This window comes from Cydia strobilella, chromosome 9, assembly GCF_947568885.1.
Source record: "Cydia strobilella chromosome 9, ilCydStro3.1, whole genome shotgun sequence".
NCBI lineage: Eukaryota > Metazoa > Arthropoda > Insecta > Lepidoptera > Tortricidae > Cydia > Cydia strobilella.
This window is the reverse complement of record NC_086049.1, coordinates 5,263,164-5,289,606: the sequence shown is the minus strand read 5'-3', so window position 1 is coordinate 5,289,606 and position 26,443 is coordinate 5,263,164. Positions and strand designations below refer to the sequence as shown.

The 26,443-nt window shown below is 37.6% G+C and overlaps 2 protein-coding genes across 2 annotated transcripts in view; both read left to right on the top strand.

Moving 5' to 3' along the window:
• LOC134744111 (guanylate cyclase 32E-like) overlaps window positions 1–26,443 on the top strand; it is a 109,348-nt gene that overhangs the window by 39,106 nt on the left and 43,799 nt on the right. Inside the window, exons 8-12 of the mRNA XM_063677805.1 lie at window positions 2,060–2,144; window positions 7,314–7,466; window positions 13,681–13,818; window positions 22,560–22,823; window positions 25,618–25,755. Of these exons, the coding sequence (XP_063533875.1) occupies window positions 2,060–2,144; window positions 7,314–7,466; window positions 13,681–13,818; window positions 22,560–22,823; window positions 25,618–25,755 (778 nt within the window). The remainder of the gene's footprint in view (window positions 1–2,059; window positions 2,145–7,313; window positions 7,467–13,680; window positions 13,819–22,559; window positions 22,824–25,617; window positions 25,756–26,443) is intronic.
• LOC134744095 (galactokinase-like) overlaps window positions 1–26,443 on the top strand; it is a 156,578-nt gene that overhangs the window by 118,509 nt on the left and 11,626 nt on the right. The gene's annotated exons all lie outside the window — the stretch shown is intronic.

Here is a 26,443-nt window from a genome sequence, read left to right as displayed (position 1 = left end):
GTTGCGAAGGAAAACGCCGCCGTTCGCGAATTGTTCGCTTACGTAAGACGGTGCGTGTCGTTTTAAAATGAGACCATACTCGTAACTTCGATTGTTAGGGAAAAGCGGCATTATTGCGAATCATTACTGTACGTGGTGACAATATTTTCGACTTTTTATAAAGGCGGAAACTCTATTTCCTACCTTTTATCTTTTATTTTTAAGACGTGAATCACACATCAATATGCGGCCCTCGTTTTTTTATTCGGGGATAATTTTTCCTACATATTAAGGTTACTTACAGGGCCAACAAAACCCTTAATCCCTAGACATCGTTATATAGCCTAAAAACTGAAGAGTAGGCTAAACGGCCATTTCTCCATACAAATGTTTTCCCATCTTCGTGCATTAAGATAGATCATTGGACTAATTATGTTTTAATGAGAATGAGAATGAATGAGTTTTTTTAAATTATTTTTACACATATGGTCAGTGATAATCTTATTTATGTGTTTATTTTTAATTTAGTGCTATAAAAGGTTCCATATTGTGGGCGACAGATTATTTGGCTTTATAAACAAAGGATGAACTTTTTTATTTACATACTAGCTTCTGTCCGGGACTTTGTTTGCGTAGTATGATGATGATTGATTAAAAATGTCCTTCCCCGGGCCTGAAACTATCTCCATACCAAATTTCATCTAAATTGGTTCATCGATTTAAGCGTGAAGAGGTAACAGAGTTAGTTTCGCATTTATAATATTATTAGGGATATAAATATTAGGGATATTTATTATATATAGGTACCTCATGTATGATCATTTGTAATATTAGTAGGGATATGTATTAAACACAGACATATAGATTTTTCTAGCACGAACGTCATGTTGTTAGTGCTTGATAAAATAAAAACATCGATAATCCTATCATTTTCCATATTTCTGCCATGCACTCGTGCATCCATTAAATCAGCGGAATTTTTTTCAAAGAGGCAAAGAAGTTTTACACCCGAAAATATAGTAAAAAATTGGCAGTTTCAGTACTTGGAGAATCATGTAAGAAAACCCATGTGATTACCTTTTGTATTGTTTTTGAGCTCCCGATATTTCGACGCAGTTACATACATCTTTGTTCACGGGTGACTGAAGATAGCGGGTGGGTGTCAAAGTTGTGTAGACCGCGCTCGGTCTACCCTCATTCTTGCGCGTCGGCTGGGATTTCAATTATTCTGTGGTTCACCGTCGACCGTCGCATCTCCGATTCTCGGATAGAAGAAATCCAGATAATTCCACACTTGGACCTCGTAGCGTAAATCGACACGTCTTTTTGTTTATCAAGATGTGCCCTTTTTCTCGCAGACGTTTCTGCTTGATATAAATGAATATAACCGCAGACATATATTACAGTAGGTAGGTACACTAACTTTGACTATATATTTTTAGCTAAGCAGGAGCGGATAGATTTATGAAATTGATGTACTAAGTCAAAGTGTATAGAGTTAGACCAAGATAAGATTGCAACAATTTTAATAGCACACGCAGTGCAAGTGTTATTTGAAACGTCAAACTTCTATGAAAAAGACTTATAAAATCATCATCATACTGTCCTGTCCAGGCCGGTTTCGACCACGGCGACTGATTAGTTCTGATTATTGAGAACGACGCTCGTGAGTTCTCAGTTAGCTGACATAACCGATTTTAGCAGCAAATGTACGGTCGCATTCACTGCAGGTCAGCACCCTTTCGATAAAATTGTAATGCTCTCTCTATAAGTGCTCTCTCTATAAGTATAATATTGTATGAAATGTTGACCTACCATGTAATGATCATATTACGTTATGGTTAATAAATAAACTAAACTAATTGATGAATTCGAACGAGCACTGACTATTGGAATCATATCAGTTACTTAGCTGTCATTGACGCGGGCGTTCGCTCGCACTAATACTTGTGCGGACAAGTCTGAGCGAAATGAACGCGCGAATGACAGCTAACTAATATGGTTCCAATATCATTCTAACATCGATTTGATGTCAGTGCACGTTCGAATTGGCCTGTAACTAACGAGAGTTGTGTTTCAGGGAGCTGTGTCAGATGATACGCCACCACTCAGCTGCGCCTCCGTTCTGCGTGCCCAACTATCATAAGCTTTACGAAGACGCCTCGGTAAGTAACATATATTATAGCATGTTAATTAAATATTAGTTTCACTTTTTTGTAGTTTGTAGGTGGCCTGTAGCTTTAGGCCCTCAGCACACGGCGTCGTAACGTAAGCGTAGGTAGCGTAAGCGTATCGTAATACGCGCGTCGGACGAGAGCGGTACGAGGTACGAGCGTTGTTGCATGCGATTCGTTACGACCACCGGATCGCTAGCCCGGTGCCCTTCCATCTGAGCTACCAAGACCTTACTCAATACAGCGATTATTTCCACCATACATGAGCCTTAGGGAGGCCCTAGCGACATCTACCGATACGTATTTCTTAAACAGCAACCGGAGTTCCAAGTCAAATTGGAAATTCACCAGTAACGATACGCTATCCCATACTAAATTAATCAAATAATTGATTTTACACTCAGTATACCCAACCTTGAAAATCAACGGCCGATCAGAAATTTTCTACATAATGAAATACTCAATATCATTAGTCATTCCCGTTATAAGGAAGCAACCATACCATCCTAACAATAGGGTTTCATTTCTAATACTACCGACCAATACGAGTAAGTGCAACGCTACGAAATTTGAGTTCAGGAGTTTTTGTATATTTAAAGAGTACGCGAGGGGATGATAAATGAGCAAAGTTATTAGCTAAAAATTCTGGAAAAAGTGTGAAGCAAAAACTCGGAGCGAGAAAATATAGACGAAATAAAATAAACCTAAGTTACCTAACTTTACCTCATACAGATTATTAACTTAAAACAAGTTGGTCAAGTCATTTGAATTTTCGGAGCTGCCAGCGCGCGCAAGTATTCAAAAACAAAATTAGCAGATAATTATAAGGGCAACGTCACACTAGCGGTCAATAAAATGATGGGGGTATTATGTCACCAAAATTTGCAATCAACATTTGAACCAGTTACCTATATCTGAATCCCGTTGATCTGAAACTTAAGACGCCGACGTCGCTGACGTGACTGCGATAATAATGCACATGTAGCCCGATTAACAATATATTATAACTAGGATCCATACTTCGAGTTACGGTTCATACATAGAGTTCATTGTACTACTTATGTATAAACTGTTCATATTCAAATTCGATTTTTTTTTTTTACATTAATAATTGAAAGTTGCTCTTGGGTCTCGAGATGATAAAATAAGAAAAAATATAGGTACATAGCCAAAATAAAAAGAATATTTGATAGTGACACAAAGCGCCTATTCGTATGGAAAAAGATTGCGTCTCTATAGTGACTACCAATTTCATGGAATAGTAAGTGAGGCGGTAGTAATTTTATTTAGATACAGACAGTCTAATTGAACTAAGTGTTCTCAGAAACATCAGATATAAGGACTGTATCGTTCATTATAAATACAGATATAACCAGATCTAACTATTGACATGTGTATTATTTCATATTACTATGTTCTAAGGGTTTGATCTGAGGGTATTTTTATACCATATTTGATACAAGCAGGTTTTTTTTTAATTTATGTTTTAGGGACATTATGATGCTTTCAATATCGTCTAGCAAATACATTTTGAACAAGTCTGTCGAGCTTAATTTGAGATTTATATTTATATTACAATTTCACTGATTGTTTGGTACCATTTAAAAAAACAAAAGGTTAATATGCTGCCTAAATATGTTATCTAAGTCACAGTCTAAGTGTCTTCTTCATGATTGCTCAGTTGAGCAGCTGCGGAATAAATGTGGTGAATCGTTATTGTTACTCGGGAGAATTGAGTAAATTTTGTCTAAACCTAAAACCTAAGTCATAGGTATGCTGTACGTCGAGCTCCCAGGACGAAATGTGTACCTTGTTAAAGCACTAATTAAACATATGTGTATTTTTTTATTAAAAATGTAATACCAAAGAAAAACGGCTAAGTAAAGTTGTATTTATTATAAACGATACAGTCGAATTCGGGTAAAACAAAACACAATGACCAAATATTTTTTATATGTGTAAAAAAAATTTGGCTGTTTCATACATTTTGGCTTGTCCATTTTCTATGGGAGGGTAATTTTTTTTCGCAATTTCGTGGTTGGTCCCATAGTAAAAGTTGCTCAGTATAATCCCAAAACCTCCCTTGCAACGGGAAAACAGTTATTTTTTAGCCACCCTGTATATATTTATTACTGACATTTATGAATTCGTTTTAATGTTTTCTATATTTTAATTAATTTACTTTTTATTAATCTTAATGATTTTTGTATATGTTATTTTATAATTGGAATTGTTTTGATTTTTAACTATTTTTACCATTAATTCTACTCAAAAATTATAATCTGTTGATATGAATTGTGTTGAATTAAAATTATAAAGCTCATCCGGTTTCTATAAAAATGTATGGCGACTTTGTCAATGAATTCATTCATAATTTCTCCGTGCAATTTCGCAGCGCGCTGTAGGTTATTTCGCATGTTAGGTTTTATATAGTTGTAAGTCTTAACAATAATTTTAATTTTTTAACTTTGTATGTTACTAACACATATATATATTGGGGGTAAATAAGAGTTTTGAATGATTCACGGTTAGTTTCACTAGACACCCACCCGCTATATTCAGTCACCCGTGAACAAGATGCATGTATAAGCAAGATGCATGTTTTTCTTATTCTTATAATATAACTGTGTCGAAATATCGGGTGCTCAAAAATAATACAAAAGGTAATCACGGTCCATAATGTCCATATCCCGGTGAATATAAGTCTATGGGTTGTAAATGCCTGAGGTAAATGATTATTTAATTTAATTTATTATTAACATCTTGTCAGCTGGATGTTAAGAAATTCCATAGATCAGTATGATAATTAACATTTTTGGATTGGATAATATTGTCTAACGTCGGGATGTATTACAAATTCAATATACGCGATATAATCCGTTGCATAGTTTTATTTCATATAATTGGATATAAACCATTTCAGGTATACTTAACTTAAGAGCCGATATTCCATTAGTAAACGCACCTTAAATACCTTATATTATTGTATCTAAGATGTTACATTTTCCACAATATAATGTATAGCACCCGAAAGACGTTTTTATTTAAAAATCTCCTTACTTACCTACTATATAAGGTACCTTTTGTGGGTCACCTTATGTGATCAGCTCTGTTGTTACTAAAGGTGGATTCAATATACCTACATTTAATATTGTACATAATACCCACCCGATCCCGAGGTACAAAAGGTCGGGTCCTTTAATGTCCGTTTCACGCGTGTATAGTTTGTAACATTAAAATTTCAGAAATGGACCTACTACATATTAATATAGCAAATGAATTTAATAGTGCATTGTGTAATTGCAGTATGGACAAAATTACTAGAGTTAAACAGAAACCTGACGCCATCAATTGAAATTTTGTTTAAAAAGGGAGCAAAGTTGATGTTTAACCCTCGTTATGGATGGTATAGAAAGGACGTCAATCTCTTTTTGTTGTTTCAAAAGTGACCAGCTTTCAGCTGTAAATAATAGTTCCTAATCTCTCCGGTGGCGCTAGGTAGGCTCTGAGACCCGAGTATTGTAATATAGGAGACTCTATGGCATGAACCATAGAGGTATTATAATGTAGAGATGAAATGGGGGAGGGGCAGCAAATAACCCGACCAAATTACGTAGGTTGTTTCTGGTATGTTGTCAGGAATGGTTAAACGTGTATTTAATTTTGTCGCATTGCGTATGTTCTGTCCCTCACGGTCGCACGGATGCACTTGGTGACGCGAGGGTCAGTGTAGCTGACACCAAGATCCTCAGGGAGACCATGGTGGAGCGATTGAATCTGTCCTTGGATGCCGTATCCGAATGGGGCGAGGCCAACTTGGTTGGATTCAACGCCACTAAAACACAGGCGTGTCTTTTCACTGCAAAACGGAGCCAGTTTACCTTGGCTCCCACTTTCCGAAATGTGTCCATTCCCGTGACCAACACTTTAGAGCTTCTCGGTCTAAGTTTAAAATCAAACTTAAACTTCGGGTCGACTATTGAGTCTAGGGCTAAAACTGCTGCCAAAAAACTTGGTGTCCTATTTAAGGTGAAGCGGTATTTCACGCCGAATCAGCTTCTCTCCCTATACCAAGCACAGGTACGCTCGTGCATGGAATACTGCTCCCACCTATGGGACGGTTCTGCCAAAAATCAGCTGGCGGCCCTGGACTCAGTAGAGCGCCGGGCTCATAGACTCTTTGGCGATGATCCATCTGTCAAGTCAAGGATACAGAGCCTTGAGCATCGCCGTCGAGTCGCTTGCCTATCGGTGTTCTATCGGATACATTTCGGGGAGTGCGCACAGGAACTGCACGACCTGATCCCACCTTCCCCTTTCCATCATCGGACATCCAGGCGCGGGGAGCGTATGCACCCGTTCGTGGTCCATATTCCATTCGTTCGGACGAAACGTTTTGCCTCCTCCTTTTTGGTACGGACGGCTAAGGAATGGAATGCGCTCCCGCCATCTGTATTCCCTGATCAATATGACCTCGGTCTCTTTAAAACAAGAGTGAATAGGCTGTTACTGAACCGGTGAGCTCCATCTTAGGCCCTGTCTTCACTTTCCATCAGGTGTGACTAGGGCCAATCGCCGATCAGTTTATAATAAAATAAAAAATACATCTATATAAAATACTAGGTGTATGGTGTAGGTACTTCAGTATATGGTGGGGCCGCCTATTTACTGTTTTTTGATGGACACTTTTCATATATAGAGATTGACATCCTTTCTATACCATCCATAACCCTCGTGCTATACGAGTGACAGATTGAACGTCATAATTGCGACTGTAATGCGGCGGCGAACGTCACTCATTTTATCTAAGTAATTGACAGATACAGCGGCGGAGTTGATGCATCAGCATTCAGCAGTAATGTCGCAACAGTAATGCAGCTATAGTTGGCATCTGTCATTTTTAGGCTGCTAGTTTTTGCTTTTTATTTTACGTAAGTGTAAGGCCTGAGTGGACGCTCGAAGCGGAGTGTTCGACGAGGCGTGCAGCGTGGCGTCGAGTATCCAAGGGGTTTGAGCAGCGTGCACGGAAGCCGCTTGCATACGTATTTGTATTTGTTTGTATTGTTGTTTAACATGCACGCCGCATGCCTCGCCCCGCTGCACGCTCAACTCGAGCGTCCACTCAGGCCTTACACTAACGGTATTTTGTTTTGTCACAAGGTACCAATAGAAGCGGCTCATCTGTACGACGCAGTGGTACTCTGGGCCAGGGCTGCCACCGCCGCGATGCGGGCGGGGCTTCCGGCAACTGACGGGGCCACCCTGATGAAGCTTCTTCGACCCACTACCTACCGCTCTGTTCAGGGATTTGATGTAAGTTTTTTGTGTATACTTTTTTACATTTTTATTTAGCTTTACCGCGTATAACTTGTATATAAGTGTGATTCAAATCTTGTAACTTACATTTGAACCACTTCCGAGTGTCTGATTGACTTAAAATTTGGCGTTGAAATTTCTTCATATCCTATTTAAATTTACTAATATTTTCATGATACCATGATGCACACCCTCTTTTATATTTTTACAGAAATTGACTGGATCCAAATGTAACTGTAGGGTTTTCGGTTATTTTTACCTTCTTCGGTTCTTAATTTTACCCTATTTGACCCTTTTTATATAAATTCAGTGCCCTCCGGGTATCCAATTACTTAAGCAAATAAGGAAACTTTATTTTTTTAACAATCTCCAGTGAGAGTTTATTTATTTTATTGAATTTGTTAGATAAACAACGTAGTTGTTTAGATTATAAAATTTCTTATATTTAAATTGAAAATAAAAATAAATGAGGGAATATGAAGCTAGCTCCGTAAGCGGATATAAAATTAGAGAATGTATTAGTTTATTTAGATAATATTTAGATAATATCTTTCCCATTCCTTCGAAGCCAAGGGGCTGATTGCTTTTTACGATTTCATATGCTTTTCATCTTATTTTGATACGACCGCGAGCACCAATCAGCTTAGCGGCCCACGTTGATTGGTGCTGAAGAAATGCAATCAAGGGTTATTCCATAAGGCACATCGCTCGCCCTTACTGGTGCGCGTGAGATGCCTGGGGGCCAAGCCGAGATGACAATCGTACATGGACCAACGCCAAAATATGTAAAAAAAATATATCGGGATGACAGATGCTACGAAAAGTCACGTGACTATTTTCGTACATTATTTTAACGGTGTTTTCTACCTTGGATCCCTGGCAAGACCACTGATGCTCACCAAACCAAGCACCAAACTATTGTCACCGTTAACAGTCACACGAACCAGCCACCAAAAAAAAACATACAATCGAAGTTACGCGAAACTATAATCTGAAGTACAAATACATTAAAAATAAACCCGAAGAAGAACAAGACTAATAACGTGTTCTCTTACAAAACACTACTAGTCATCAAACATTATTCAGGACAATTTAATTTTACTGAACAACTTTGGGAACAAATCAAATTATTTTGATAAATATTTTGATTTGTGTTTTTTAAGTAGTCACACTACTATATATAAATTATAAACTGTAATAGATGTCATATATTAAATTAAGAAAAAGTGACAAAGCCCTCCAAGGCCACCTCGCCACCGCTGGAGGGCTTTTTAACTTTTTCTTTAATATATGACATCTATTACAGTTTTAATTTTACTGCATAAAATTATAGGATACTTGTACCTACCTAAAAGCATTTTACAAGATAATCTAATAATCAAAGTTGTCTGAAAGAGATCGCTTTTTAGCGATAAGACCGCCTAAGCCTGTTGTTATTGTTACCTAGTCTTAAGCTTGTATTTAGCTTTCTATGTATTTTTTAACTTTATGGTGCATAATATAGAATATTTACTTATTGTAGCTAACTAGAAGACTGCGAATTAAAAACAAATGATAGTGAGATGATTTACACTTCTAAAATGTTACTTTTATATGGTAAAAGTATCCCGTAACCGTTCTGTGCGCTTGTCTTGTAGCCAAAAATATAAGACTTAAATATAAAAATAAATGCTCTTGAGTATGTTACAGCTTGTCGAATGCCATTATAAGAACGTTAGTAGTAGATAATTACTTATTTATCGAAGGATTATAGTATGAATTTACTCAAATTATTTTTACGCCTCACACCCTAATCTATTAAACAAAAGCCTTTGTTTCTTTTGTTCAACGGTTAGCAATGCTACCGCTACTGACTGAACGGAAACAAAATGGTTTAAAAAGAAAATTTACAATCCTATTTATATGGTTCAAATTTATGTAGCAGCTCTGTATTCTGAGACCACACAGGCATAACCGATCGTCCTTCATTATCGAAACTCGTTATCTCAGAATGAGCTGTTACATTTTGAACCATAATACTATCACGATAGCTGCTTTATAGGGTTCCGTACCCAAAGGGTAAAAACGGGAGCCTATTACTAAGACTCCGCTGTCTGTCTGTCTGTCTATCCGTCTGTCCGTCTGTCACCAGGCTGTATCCCAGGACCCGTGATAGCTACACAGTTGAAATTTTCAGAGATGATGTATTTCTGTTGCCGCTATAACAACAAAACAGAATAAAATAAATATTTAAGTGTGGCTCCCATACAACAAACGTTATTTTTTTGCCGTTTTTTGCGTAATAGTACGGAACCCTTCGTGCGCGAGTCCGATTCGCACTTGGCCGGTTTTTAACGACATAGTTGCACGCGACTAAGGCGCCTCTCCATAAAATAAACAAAGGCTTTTGTTTAACGGATTAGAGTCTAAGGCAGCGGTTCCTAACCTGGGGGTAATTACCCCCGCGGGGGTAAAACTGGCATTTTACGGGGGTAAAACTGGTATTTTACGGGGTTCAAAATCAAAGATAACAAAGACCTTGTAGCATCTCATACCTGGGTCCTTACTCCCAGTCTTTACTCCCACGGGCTGATCCTCCGGATTCTCCAATCGGCTATAATTCCTTAACGCCTTCTCTTCCTGTCTGATTCTCGTCTTCCAAATTACTCCCTGAAACTTTTGATTTAAAATGTTTACTTTCTGCCTACCATTTCTAAATTCTTCCTAAACTCCTTCTACCCTAATACGGCCCTGACCCGTCCGGTTACTTACCTTGCTGTTTTTCTAATCATTTCATGTTTTTATTATAATTTCGAAGCTAATCGACCTAAAATTCACTATAAATTTTCCTTGACATATTTGTTTCTTTGTTTTGACATTATCCGTCAAACTAATAATTTACTCAAAATTCTTTAGCATGAAGTTTAGGTCGTATAGTTTTCAAGTAGTTTGTTCTAAATTTTATCTAAAAATTGTTACTGGTGAACAAATATTTTCAAATATTTTCAAAAATAATAACAAAGTAAAGAATAATTCTAGAAAATATTATCGCTAGCTATATAAGCGGCCCAGCGGACATCTGAATTCAGTTTGCTTCTAGTTCCCAACAAAGGAACGTCAGTTGTAAGGGTCCGTGCGGGGCCAAGCCAGGCCCCGCACCATCAAGAAACCCTCGCTCGCGCTCCTTAAAAAGTTACCTGTGCTCCTGGCGAAGTCTGGCGCTCTCTGCACGCGCCCAAGTCCGGTGGTGCTTTGCGGTTGCTCTAGCGGAGCGCCTCGTCTCCTAGGCACGCGCTATCGGCGCGCCTCGCCTCAACAGGCGCGTGCTGTCACCGCGCCTCGCCCGCTATCGGCGCGCCTCGCCTCAACAGGCGCGTGTTGTCACCGCGCCTCGCCTCTTCGAAGAGCGTGCTTATCAGCGCGCCTTACCCAGCGCGCCTTACCGTGCGCGCGCTATCAGCGCGCCTTACCCAGCGAGCCTTACCGTGCGCGTGCTACCAGCGCGCCTTACTGTGCGCGTGCTACCAGCGCGCCTCACCTTGCGCGTGCTATCTGCGCGCCTTACCTTTGCGCGTGCTATCTGCGTGCCTTACCCTTGCGCGTGCTATCTGCGCGCCTTACTGTGCGCGTGCTACCAGCGCGCCTCACCTTGCGCGTGCTATCTGCGCGCCTTACCTTTGCGCGTGCTATCTGCGCGCCTTACTGTGCGCGTGCTATCTGCGCGCCTTACTGTGCGCGTGCTACCAGCGCGCCTCACCTTGCGCGTGCTATCAGCGCGCCTATCCGTGTGCGTGCTCCTGCCTTGCGCGTGCTACTAGCGCAACTATAAACGTATTTTTATTCTTTTTGTAATTTAAACCATCTGTTAGCGTGTCATATTTAGACTATAGCCGATAAATAAAGAACCTACCCCTGTTATATCTATCCTTTCCCTACCTCCTCACTCCCAGCTCCGTTACTCACTCCTCCAATATACGTGGAGGAGGGAGTAACGTGACAACCTATCTATAAGAAAGAATATTGATTATTATGGACGAGGGGTAAAATCGAGTTCCCTAGTTAGTCAAAGGGGTGACAGTACTGAAAAGGTTAGGAACCAGTGGTCTAAGGCCTAAAAATCATTTGAGAAAATTCATATTATACTTTCCTTATTGGGTAGCATTCCAATAAACAGTGTGTTGAAATTTATCGTATAACGTATTTAAGTAGATTATTGCCACGTGTAGCAAGTTGCAGAACATTCATAAAAATGCAGAAACATTCTCATAGTTTCTTGTAACTTACACGAGAATTTAAAGCAAGTTTCCACTCAGAAAGATTTTTGTGAGAATTAAAAAAAAAGTATTATTAATCGAATTTAAACTATCGTGAGACATTAACTTAACTAACTTAGCGGTTTTACTCACGTATTTTTAAAAGTATATTTATGTATTATATATTATAATATCGCACATAATTAGACAGGCAGAACGAGTATCGAATAAAGCCTGTATTTATTAAGGTCTTGAAATGTTTTCATTGCTTGCTAAATTAAAATTTCTGGGCACATTTTCTATAGAAATTTGGTAACTTCTCCTTGGTACAAAGCTACGTGTAATCTGCTTATAGCGGCACTATCTCAAGGCCAAATATAATCTTGTCAGGCTTTAGGTAGGTATATTTGTGTCGTGTATTTTACCGTAGCACCCGGAACCCGATTCAGATTAAACTTTTTAGAGTTTTGATCTGGTTTTGTTATAGTTAAAGCTATCTCTACTGAGCTCGTTCACTTACCTGTACTAACAATGGCATTCTGTTAAATAAAAGCCATTATTTCTTTTATGTTAGCGCGTGGCCATTGTGCCTGAGCGCGTGGCCATTGTGTGTGAGCCTCAGGCACAAAGGCCACGCGCTCACACAAAATAAATATTGGTTTTTGTTTAACAGAATGCCATTGTTAGTACAGGTAAGTGAATGAGCTCAGTAGAGATAGCGTTAACTATACCATCTTTGATCGTCTTAGTGATGGCGTGCATTTCACATGCGTGTGCATTTGACAAACAAAGTTACTATCACATTTATATTATTAGTAGGGATTATAATTTTAGCAGGATTTTTTGCTTTAAGTATTGTCCTTGACTTGAATAAAACAATAAAGAAACGCAATTTGTTACACGCGAAAAGGATAATGTTCATTAGTCGCTGGTCTTGTCACTCGTGAAATACAATTAAGAGAGCATGACTTTTCCAACTAATATTTGTATCTTCTCATTTGGTTTCCTTTCCTCGTATCATCATCATCATCATCATCATCATCATCATATCAGCCGAGAGACGTCCTGACGACTCCTGGATCTCCCCCAGGGATCTCCACAACGACCGGTCTTGCGCCGCTCTCATCCATCGGCTCCCCGCGACCTTAATCAGATCGTCGGACCATCTTATTGTGGGTCTTTTCCTGCTGCTTTTTCCGGTTCGCGCTCGCCACTCAAGAACCTCTCTGCCCCATCCGCCATCGGTTCTGCGAGCAATGTGGCCCGCCCACTGCCACTTAAGTCTGGAAATTCTCTGAGCTATATCGATTATTTCCTCGTTTACGAAATCAAAAGTAGAGTAGGTATTCAAGTAGAGTGTGGGTGGCATAAGTCCCTAGTTAACAATCTAATAATTGTACGCAAATACAATAGATGTGTTTATTTTCTGTTGCTTAAATTCTATCGTTCAATGCCTGTTGTTTTTGTCTAAAAATATAATATGTCCAAGATATACGTATTGCTCGACCACCTCCAGTTTTTCGGCTCCAACCGTTATGGTGAGATTCGAATTGCCAGTGATCAATCAATCAATGTCTTTATTTTGCATAAAAAATGGTACATAATAGAAGTAATTAAAAGATATTTATAGGGTCACACAATTTACCACCATCTGGCATGCAAAATGTGGTGGTAACAAATATTATTCCGAAATTTAAAAACTGCCATGCAAATCATTTTACCTATGTCAATACATTTCTTAGCTATATACACACTACACAGTCGCATTAAAAGTAGTTAATAAGAATAATAAAATTTAATAAAGTATGTCACCTGTTAAAATAATCAAAATATTAATTTACGGAGTAAAAACTATTCTGCACTAACCAGTTTCTGAGTTTCCGCTTGAAAACACTTATTGGTACATACAGACCTACCTATAAACAAGCATGGCATATCTTTAGATCACGTTTTATCTACCTATAAAATGTTTTGTTCAGGTCTATATGGACAGCGCAGGCGATGCCGAGGGCAACTTCACGGTCATAGGGCTGTTGGAAGATGAAACGGCCCCGGGGGGATGGCGAGCTGCGCCGGTAGCTACCTTCCGATACGCCAACTCGTCTGACATGCTTCCGGTGAGTATATTACGATTTCTATTTAGTACCTACAATATTTGGGTCATTCACTGAAGAATATGTCTGCGGTTGCGTCTAATTGCCGCGACTCTTTTCATACATTTTGTATGGGTCGCGGATATTAGACCGAAGACATTTTTTTGAGAATTACCGTTTTATAGGTTGTTAACGTTTATTTACGATAATTAAAAATAGATAAAGGAAAAAATTATTGTCTCGTGAGAGAAAATACCAGCCTGTCTTAACAAATAACCTATTTAATAAACTTACCCAATTAAATTTAATTCGCGACTCGTAGAAGTCGAAAGCTTTATTCGCGGTTATAAGACTTTATGAAAGAGGCAGAGGATACCGATTGAATAAAGTAATATAAAAGTGGGAATATAAATGACTAAAGCATTATAGAAACTATAAGTACCTAGGTACCTATTTCAGTTATAGTTCTGCGAGTAAGAATATTTTTTCAACCTAAGATAGGTATATATAAGCCCAGGGGATGGTACGGAGGGTTCTCGGGGATGGAAAAGCAGAAGACCGTGCGTCAGCGCGTCGACATAGCGGTCTCCCGGGTGTTTATTATTATTTATTTATTATTTTTAACTTTATTGCACAATATAACAAATAAAGTACAAATGGCGGACTTAATGCCTAAAGGCATTCTCTACCAGTCAACCACCAGGCTAAACAGAAACAGTGATAGGTGCAGGCATTGAACAAAAAAAAAAGCAGAATAGGTAACTTAAAACAAAAAATATAGCGATAAATAATACACACTACCGAAAATAAACTTACATATACATACTATACATACTATAATTAAATAAACTTACATATATATTACTTCGTTTATGTGTAAAGGTATACCGCGAAAAACCAAAATCAAAATTTCTTTTATCTGCCTCACTATCGCGTAATATACAAGAGCTAGAGAGACAGATAACGAAATTTCGATCTTCATTTTTCGCGGTAAGACCTCCGGTTAGTGGTTAAATCAATCTGTGAAGTTAGAATAGGCCTCAGGTTTGAAAAGCGATCGTTTGCCTACGCTCGGTAAGCGTTTGGAACACTTCGGCAGTACATTGACATCAACAACATCCTTGAAGTAGGTAGTAGTAGTAGTGTCTTTGTTTGTAGGCATTCCTTTTAATCCCTAGGTACGAGTATGTGGGTACAAACGTGTCTAAATTACGGGAGTACACTTTGTCTCAGCATTCCTGAGCTTAATACCACAAGAAGGATTAAACGAAACTATTGATTAAATACTCTATTTTGTACCAACAGACCCAACAGTGTTTAGGTATCTACATTCCAATTCATTAGAAGGTAAATATATAGGGTTTCCCCTAGCCCCTGGACTAGCCTTAAATTTACATTTCTGAATAATATGATATGATAATATGATATGAATTATTTATCTCACAATATACAATTTCACTTAATATTACACATATATGTGACGTTTTCAACCAAAAGGTACCACATTGTCGCTTGTTGATAAGGTTGATTTCTAATTGAAGCTATATGGAAATAGCGCCTTGCTGATAAGCGACAATAAGTACCCTTTTGGTTGAAAATGGCACATATATTGTGATTGTCAGTCAATATACTCGTATAAAGCACTTAGCATATCCATCGAAACAGTATGTACGGAAAACAACAATGTTTACGATTCAGTTGAAGAGTAGTAGGTATTTGAAAGAGTAAATTTGACATTTTATCTAACCACACATTTAATAACACGTAAGCTTCATAATAATAATTATGATTTATTTATAGGTACTGAATATAGTCTTTGATTTTTGTTTATTATTGTATTGTATTCATTTAATTCAAGCAACATGGCTCATAAAAGCTTTGAAACATAAAGATCTATTAAAATTAAAATACAAACTTAAAAATTAAAATATGTATTACTAAAATATTAACTAAGTTACTGGAAACATGTCAAAAATAAAAGAATAAAAATTAACTAATAAATAAAACATGATTCACGTAGAATTTCAAATAAACTAACTTTAAATCGAATGTCGTACAAAAATCATAAACAAACCGATACAGTATATTGGTTGATAACGAATTCTTATAGAAAACCGCAATCAAATAGGTCGATCCGCATCGAAGGTGATTGGGTACATTAATTTGTAATATTCTTCACCTTAAATGCATAATCGTCTCCGTTCCGTCAGGGGTAACAATATTAATCGAGTAAAATTAATTTTATAAAAAAAAATCTTTTGAAGATATTGTTGACCTTTATTGATTTCAAACCTAAACCAACAGTAAATTATTTTGTTATAGGGAAATAAAAACCAAAAATTAATAAACAAACTTTAGCACAATAAAATTGTAGGCGGTTTTCTAATTACGCGGCGCTCTTAACATTCGAAGATTTACTTAAACTCTCTGTAAAAAACTTGCCTCATAGCTCATAGCCAACTCAGCCGGAACAAACAGTATTAAACAAAATGGTTACTATTTAAAAAACAGATGTAGAGTGTAGAGTTGTACCATTCTCGAGAACGTTCTCCGTCTACTGTTGGAAATATTCTCGAGCGAGAACGATTCCTATACAAAATGGAGGCCTTTCTCGAGAACGACACAACCCTACTTCGGCTCTTTTCTCACCACACATGAATTACAATTCGCATTGTGTCGAGATTCCAACTTCGCGATCTTCATGACGAATCCACACTTTACTCATACATACTTTACGATGTCATCGATCAATCTCATATACTATATAGCAATTGCAAAAGCGCTATTGTGGTAAACTGGCCTTCGGCTCACTCTGTCTGAAAGGATGCCCTAAGATAAATAATATATACACGCTGATACTTTGAGATCCTTGCAGACGAATACAAAGGAGGTATTTAGAGCTAGGGCGCAGATTACGAATACACAACGCTTAGATTTATCACTCTCATACGGTAAATGAAGTGTCCTTATTTATATAGGATGTATTTAGAGAGATTAAGGCGCTTTTAAGTTCAAATCCGTCCGGGTCAGACTAGCGCCCCAAGAGTTCTCTAGGTAACGTATTTAACATTTTTGTGTGTGAGTGCGTAGTAATTAGAGAAAATTTTGCATTTGAGCGTAGTTTTTATGTGTGTTATGTAACTACCTCGTCCCGCTCAAAAAACGTTAATATTTTTTTAATCAGGAATGATGGAGTGATGCATAAACAATGGCTTCTGTTTAACAGATTTGGGTCTTTAGCGTAAAAATCATTTGAGAAGATTCAAACTATACTTTAGTTACTATCAAGCGGATGTCTGTTTTTCAACCTATTACGCTTGAAATACAGCCCACTGACAGACATACAGACAGACGAACATGAGCGGAGGCTTACCCGAGGACCATGGAACACACGCTCGACGCTGACGCCGCCCGCCGCTTACATTTGTTTTAACCAAATCGTATAACACTCGAAGCTACGTTTCGTCGCCGATGTAATTCGCGTTTTGTAATGTATTTCAACCCTTCGGGTTCGAAACCCTGAACATGAACATTTATTACACATAATTATAAGTAAATATCTAAATATTGCTGGTGCCGGCCATGCAATGAATGAATTCGCACGTAAAGGAAGTATTATAGTTTATAGGAAATCGGTAGCACATTTAATAAAACCGGCCAAGTGCGAGTCGGACTCGCGCACCGAGGGTTCCGTACATTACATAATTTTAACAATGTATTTTTTATGTGAAACGTGAGTGAAAGGTAAATTGCGGTTTACGATTTATGACGTACTTATTTAAAAAAAAACTACTTACTAGATCACGTTTAAACCAATTTTCGGTGGAAGTTTGCATGGTAATGTACATTATATTTTTTTTTCAGTTTTATCATTCCCTTATTTTAGAAGTTACAAGGGGGTAGGGGGGGACACACATTATACCACTTTGGAAGTGTCTCTCGCGCAAACTATTCAGTTTAGAAAAAAATGATATTAGAAACTTCAATATTATTTTTGAAAACCTATCCATAGATACGTATGGGTTTGATGAAAAAAAAATTTTGAGTTTCAGTTCCAAGTATTAAGTGAGTAAGTAAGTGAAATTTATTGTTTTTTCTATTTTTGTGTGAAAATCTTAATGCGGTTCACAGAATACATCTACTTACCAAGTTTCAACAGTATAGTTCTTATAGTTTCAGACAAAAGTGGCTGTGACATACGGACGGACAGACAGACAGACAGACATGGCGAATCTATAAGGGTTCCGTTTTTTGCCATTTGGCTACGGAACCCTAAAAATGCAAGAAATTCTGAAAACACTTATTTTATTCGAATTCATTATTACTTGGTGGTGTAATAATGTCATACACCAATAAACCTTATATTTTTGGATAGGTCATAAAATTTCCCGTATATTTTGAAATAACATTTATTGCTGTAGTTATAATTTATTGAGTTAGGAGCATGTTTTAGCAGTACCAGTCCATGCACGGTGAAAACTCAAATATTTTAAAATATTTTGTAAACGACTACAGTTGTGACTACGGTTATTGAGAAACAATAAAAGTAAGTACGTTTAATATCCTTTCAAACGACACCTCACACGAACCGATCGGTTCCATAGGACTTGAGATGTGAACAAATATCAATGATGGTCTGCCGCCATCTTTACCCCCCTTTATTTCGACCCCACCCCCCTCCATAAACTAAAACAAGTCAATTCATATTCTAGGGACTACGAGGAACACATACCAGTTTTAGGTATTTAGAAGAGATGTCGACGACTTTTCTCAAAACAGGCCGGTTTCCTCCTGTCTATTTTCGTTTTTAGTGTACATTTTAACATGGAATAAACCGACCACGATGTTGACGGCTTATTTAGCTGCCAAATTGTTAAAATAAGCCATGAGAACATTATCTGAAAATGATCTTGTTTCTTTATTGCTTTGCCCTTTCAGAATGCTCTCATTAGTGTTTAAATATTTGTCTTTACTGTGCCGGAAAGTTTTTCAGTCGCAATTTCCGCTTCCATTAGAATATCTGGCGTAGAGATGTGCCGAATATTCGGTAATTATTCGGTACTCGACAAATTTGGACATATTCATATTGCCCAATGTTCTCGTATAAATTGTCCGGGAAAACGGGTTGTTGGATTCGGCCGAATATTCAGTTCGGTATTATCTGAACAGAATATTCAACCAAATATTCGTATTCGGCAAATTCCATATTCGGCCCATCTCTGGGGGCGTCAATTCACTAAAACATTCCAGTGTTCTTAATACTTGTCTTATAATACCGGGCCGAACTCGAAACAAAACTGAAAACTTGAAACAAATCTAAATAGGCAGACAAAACGGCAGAATTGAACTTGCGCGCGCAGAACGTTGTTTACTCGGTCCGAATTGGACTTATGGACTTGTACGTGTACAAATAACTATTTGTCTATTACTTAAGACATGAGAAAATTGAAAATTTCATCTGTTATTATACAAATAAATATTCAATCTTTATAATTTTAATATGAATAATATTTCAGAATATTTTCATATAATCTACAATTGCAAAAAAATCTGTGGGGTTTTAATGTTTGTCATCTTCCTCGCGTTGTCCCGGCATTCTTCGACGGCTCATGGGAGCCTGGGGTCCGCTTGGCAACTAATCCCAGGAATTGACATGGGCACTAGTTTTTACGAAAACGACTGCCATCTGACCTTCCAACCCAGAGGGGAAACTAGGCCTTATTGGGATTAGTCCGGTCTCCTCACGATGTTTTCCCTCCACCGAAAAGCGACTGAAATGATATTTCGTACATAAGTTTCGAAAAACTCATTGGTACGAGCCGGGGTTTGAACCCGCGCCCTCCGGATAGCAAGTCGCACGCCCTTACCGCTAGGCCACCAGCGCTTGCTATAGTCCGGTACGGACTATTTTCTTTATTGCCAAAATAAAAAGGGTAATAGGATCGACCAATGAGAGCGCAGCGTAATATGAATGTTGTTATTGCTTGTTGTTAACCGCTCGGTCTGGAATAGAGTAGATGTAAATGTAACACATATAACTTCGCAGAAAAATCTACCATCTGTTTTTATACAGACACACGTTCTATCAGGGTTTAAGTGTCTTTCTTTATAAATGTTTTACTAATTATACTTAACTAGCGACCCGCCCCGGCTTCATCTTGAATCACTCTTATCTATTAAAAAAACCGCATCAAAATCCGTTGCGTAGTTTTAAAGATCTAAGCATACATAGGGACATACAGACAGCGGGAAGCGACTTTGTTTTATTTATACTATGTAGTGATTAGGATGAAAATTCAAATTTTCTGATTGCAGTTGTTATTACCTTGGTTTGGACAACACGAAATTATTAGATACTTGGTAAATTAAAAAACTGCTATCCCGCACGCGTTCGGAAAAATGGCCATTTCTATGCCAATGTTGTCCCACATAAAGTACCAGTTTCTGAGCATATGCATTGTAATAGTACATTACTACAGAGGCTGAGAAGTAAGAGGTTGCCGGCCGAATTCATAATACGGCCGAACTAGTGAGGCCGGACAGTTATGAGGCCGACACCCCTTTTCACGCCGATGTATTTAATAGTGCTTTTCTCAAACATGCAATAAAATAAATAAGGAAATCTCCACGAAATCATAGTTTTATTTCTAGAGAAACTAAAAGTAAACTAGACACAAAATATAACTACCATCTGTGCCTATCTTTATGATCTTTATTACACCTGTCGTATATTTTACACATGTAGTTTGTCAATTTATTACACAAATTTTCAAGATATATTTAGGTACTAGCTGTTGCCCGCGACTTCGTACGCGTGGATTTGTATGTTGGTGGTTACATATTTTACATGAGCATAGAACATTACGCAGCAAAAGATATCAGTAGGGACGGTTAATCATTTGTTAATAATTATACAACGCATGAAATTTGTCTTTCACAAACTACGAAGTTTCAAGCCCCTAACGGAAAAAAATGTTCTCGATATAATCCCTCTCAACCCTCTTAGAAGATTTTCAAGCCCACTACTTATTTAAAAAAAGGTTCGCTCCCGATGCAAACTATTAATACAAACTTTTCAAAAACGGTGGAATCAGTTTTCGTCTATTTTAATATAATGCCCTTTTACCAAGTTTCAAGTTCCTTAGCTTAAAAGAAAACTCGTACCACATATAAAATTACATCCCCTTTTTAAACCCCTTAGGGGTTGAATTTTTAAAAACGTTGAAATAACTTTTATTTTTGTTATCTTATACAATTACTTTCTAAGAAGTTTCAAATAATTTGTAATAGATTCAAACTTTCAACCCCTTTTAACCCTTTTAGGAGATGAATATATAAAAACGCTTAAATTACTTTTCTCGTATTCTAATAATATACCTTCATACAAAGACTGAAGTCCCGTACTCAAAAAAGGTTTGATCTCCATACAAACTTTCAACCCCCTTTTCACCACCTTAGGGGATGAATTTTTATAAACGCTGAAATTAATTTTCTTGTTTTTTAATATAATACCTTTTTCCAAAGTTTCAAGTTCCTAGTTTATAATAAAATTTTAACCCCAAGACAAACTTTCACCCCCTTTTTAACCCCCTTAGGGGTTGAAATTCCAAAAACTTCGAAATTAATTTTCTCTGTATGCGGCTATTATGCCTTTCTAAGAAGTTTCAAAGCATTTGTAATGGATTCAAACTTTCAACCTCTTTTTAACCCTTTTAGGGGATGAATTTTTAAAAACGCTGAAATTACTTTTCCTGTATTCTATTAATATGCCCATATACAAAGCTTCATGTCCCGCTCCTAATAAAAATTTTGGACTCCATACAAACTTTCAACCCCTTTTTCTCCACTTAGGGGATGAATTTTCAAAAACGCTGAAATTGATTTTCTTGTATTATAATTATATATCTTTTTACCAAGTTTCAAATTGCTAGCTTAAAGTAAAACTTGAACCCTATACAAACTTTCATCCCCTTTTTAACCCCCTTAGGGGATGAATTTTGAAAAACCGCTTTTTAGTGGATCCTAACGTTATAAAAACTACCTATTGTGAAAAATTTAGCTCTCTAGTGCCAACGGTTTGGGCTGGGCGTTGATTTAAGTGAGTCAGTCAGTCAGGACTTTTACGTTTATATATATAGACTGATTTTTTTCGCCTTGCATTCTGTCGTTTACATAGTTAAGTTTGTGTCGTTAAGTTTACATAGTTTTTTATGTTGATATTATGCTTCACATACATCGTTTCCTTAAGCATGAAGTATAATTCCCACAGTGTTGACGATTTTATAGTTACATTCAGTTGTTTAAAATATGCCACAAAAACTTTCTGATAATCTGTGAGGATTTTTCTTAGTTTTTCAATTTATAAAATTGCCTTCAGCATCCATATAGTTCGCCTTTGATTATGGCGGCAGCAAGTTATTTTTTAAGTCATTTCTCCTTATGCTCTCAATTAAATGTGAAATAGAAATTTAAAAATAAGAAATAAGCGGTTTTGACTTATTTGGTGGTAATTGCTATAACTATTTCAAATTGTAGGTATCTACGTCAAACGGTCTGAGAAAAACGCATTTAACTGATTTGCAAGACCGAAGTGATCCCATAAGTGTTCCGTTTGTCAAAACAAAGTTTTGCACGGAACACTATAAAGCTACTTCCCCTCTCGTCTGGCCGCGCCCGAGACGTGATACTTCCCAACCTAATATGAAGAACATAATATAAATATTTCATTGCATGTTTGAGAAAATATAGTTGCTGTTTGTTTTTAGGAACTGGTGGGGGCCAACAAAATCGTCTGGCTGAACGGAAAGCCGCCAGCAGCGGAGCCGCCCTGCGGCTTCGACAGATTAAAGTGCTCCCTCCCACACGACCCGGGCGTGCTTGCGGCCATAGTCGCAGTTGCTGCCGCAGCCATACTTGCGCTCGCTCTGCTTTTGAGGCATTATAGATACGAACAGAAGCTGGCCAGTGTACTCTGGAGGATCGAGGCGAAGGATCTGACCTTTATATTGGCGTGCAATGATGGGGATAAGGTGAGTTCACGTTCGTAATTCTGGTGACCCGACTTTCTGTGAATATATTCTACATTTATGAAGTACCTGATAAAACTAAGAAATCTAAAGATACGACCTTTTTATAGTAATTGTCAACAAGCATTGACAGTTACTATAAAAAGCTCGTATCTCGTAACTTGTGTCACAGTATTACAATAAATTGTAATACATTGCATGAGGGCCGAACTATTTTCAATGATTAATATTTTAACTGTATGTCTAAGCAAAAGTTATCTCAATGTACAATTTTGTACTCTAGGGTCTCGAAAAGGAGCAAGAATTAAACACCGAGTTCTTAAAGAAACTGACGTATGTTTATTCTAGCCAAATATCTCCACACAATCTTCAACTTAAAAACACAAAAAGATTTACACTAGGTACTAAAATATACGGCAGACAAACGTTCGCTAGTTTCACGATAGGAACAGCGCCATCTGCCATGACATTGCGTAAACAACTATGTTAAGCGTTTTATACACTCAATATACTCGTACTTCATTATATTTTTAAAAAGCAATCTGTAACAAACATTTCGCAAGACAAACAGAAAAGAAGATTTACTTTACATCTCGTTGTTTGACCAGTTTCGCGTAGATAATTTATATCGAATTGCTCAGACAATTTTGCAAATAAATATCTATCTAGTAAGGACCTTAGAAGTAAAATAAAGTGTTTTGATTCATAGTAAAGCCCAACGAGTTAGAACATAAATATAGGTACATATAGGCTTGGAGGATATAACCAACGGAGACGCCTTGTCTGTAATTTGCTGTACAAAAGTCTGCCAATTTTTGCGGGGGATGCCATGTCAGATAGACGTCAGTCCATACATTGTGTATGACCATTGGCCGACTATTTTCGACAGAGGGGGACGCCTGTTAATGGCTACTCCTCCGTTTGGTTATATTATATCCTCTAAGCATAATAGTTCACCTAGATAAGTTATGCAATTGACAAATATGAAACAAAAAGGTGGCCTATCATTAGACAATGTTTGGCGGAAAAACATTTACTTTATTTTTAAATTTACTTATAAATAATTGGCCAAGCACGAGTCAAGACTACGGTGTTCAGAGCTCCTCACCACGCATCCCTACTATCCCTAGGTGGTATTAACGTTGGATACTAATACCTACCTACTACTTTATCCCATCCCATACATTTTATTCATGAGAAAATAAGTAATGTCTGGGGGCTCTGGGATCTTGGACTATTATTAAAGGCCTCTGGGCTATTATAGGTAATGTAGAAGTAATAAAGCTTCTAACTACCTTAGATATACTTACGGAGATGCGGCCGCGGCGGATTTTATTTACCACCTTGTCGGATTGATTGATTTATATATCAATACCAAATTACAGCTTTCTAGCACTAACGATCACCCTTATCTTGGAGCTGAGATTGATTTCAAAATGATCTTGACGCGACTTTATTGTTAAGAGAATAAAGGGGCCCACTGATTACCAGTCCGCTGAACGATATCGGCTTGTCAGTTGTTCGGAACTGTCAAATGATTTGACAGTCAAATGTTCGTTCTAACTGACGGGCTGATATCGTCCGGCGGACTGATAATCAGTGGGCCCCTTAAGAGCGCGTCAAGGTAATTTTGAACATCGCCCGCTTAGCAACTTCTGCTGCTGACTGTATGAATGTTGTATTGTCTAGTGTAAAGGTATGTCATTTTATCCCAGGATAAACAAGAAGAAGGTATAACATTTAAAACTTTCGCGGTTTAAACGCATATTAAATCACAACACACCCACTTGTTTTGACATTTTGCTGGGACGTCAGTTAGCCGCGACCACGACCAGTGAAACCTGTGTCAAAACGTCGGTAAATAAAGGTAACAAAATAAATTCGCGATAGACCCGTTTCTAAATGTGATTTAAGAAGAAGGTAATTTCAAAGCAAGTAATGTCGGATGTTCATGAAGCCGTTCACCGCTACAACACGGGTCTTAAAGAAATATATTAAGATATAAATATATTTATAAGAAATTGTTTATGATTTTGTTAAAGCGTAAGTAGCTGGAGCTGCTTGTGCACCGCTTCACAGTGAGAAAAGATAAAATATTAAAATTCTTAATAACAGTAGCGAAAAAACTGTGATCATTGTGATCAAACACTATTGATTTTAATACCTAGGCTATTTTACCATCGAGTCTAATCGGCGTCAAGCCTATTGTGCTGAATTCGGTGAATTAGGTATATAAGTAGACTATATTTTAACCAACTTTGAAATAGTTTTTTTACGAAAAACTAAAACCAGTCGCTTTAAGGTGACGTTTGGATGTGAACTGCAACTGCGTTACTGTTGCGGCGTACCTGTTGCCGTTTTTTTTTTCCTTGATAAAATCAGTGACTTTCGCCGCCGCATTACTGCCGCGATTATGACGTCCATTCCGTCAAAACAGAGGCAAACTTAAACACTGTGCGTCATTCACTATATTAAGGAAATTGACAAATACTTAGGTATAGCGGCGGCAACAACTATTCCGCAATAGAAATACAGCTGCTGTTGAAATTGGAACGTCACCTTAAATTTAAGTTTCATAAATAGTTTGTATGTTCCGAGTATTATCATTATTTTCAGTAAATGATTTCATCATATTCAGATCACTACGGTTTCACTCACTAGTACTTTTAGTCGATTTTGGGGACATGTTTCGGACTCGTCGGGAGTCCTTCCTCAGGCACGAGTGTCCGCGGCGGCTGTACTCCGTGCGTGCGTGTATGATTTCATGTCTGTAAAACTAATAAAAGTAACTTTACAGACGTCAGTCCCTCAAGACAACGAAGCGAGACGAGCGCACACGACCATCGCGATGTACCGAAGCAACATAGTGGCTGTGAAGAGGCTACAGAAGAAGAGTATCGATGTCACTAGAGCTATCAAGAAAGAGTTGAAACAGGTAAGATGTTATAAACCTGTAGAGTATAGAGTATGATTCATTTTGTATGCCTATGTTACCGTGAAAAATCATTGTAACTTGAAACGAGTTTAGGTACTCAGTTAAATAGTTATTTGTTTTACAAGGGGGCAAAGTTGTTGTTTAACCCCTCGTGCTAATAACGGGTTGGCTTAAAGTAATGAGAATTGTTATTTTCGAAAACATAAAAATAAAGACAATAGCTCTACTACCACTTTCGCGCTTGTCATCTCATATATTTGTGTTCAGGACATCAAACTGAATGCATTAATATATTCACCCATATCTAAGATGACATGAGCGAAAATCTATCTCAGACTTTTCGAGAAAAGGCCAAGCCACTATGTGTGTTCTGTATATATAAAATATAACTTTTCACTTCTCATGCTCGTAAAGTTCGACTTTAAGTCGTGCGTAGACGACATAAAATCGCTCTTTAAGCTCCAGTGCATAAAGTAAAACCATCTATTACGACCCTTATTGACTTAGCAATAAAGTCCAAAGTCTGCCATACAATCTGCCAACCCTGCCGGCGCGCTCCCGACCGGCGTGCCCCGAGCCCCCGACCGGCCTGAGTACAATTTTCTTTAGTCTTGAATAAATACGGTAAAATAACCTAAACTATTGGATATATTTGTATATTTTACTCACAATCGAAGTGAAAATTGTC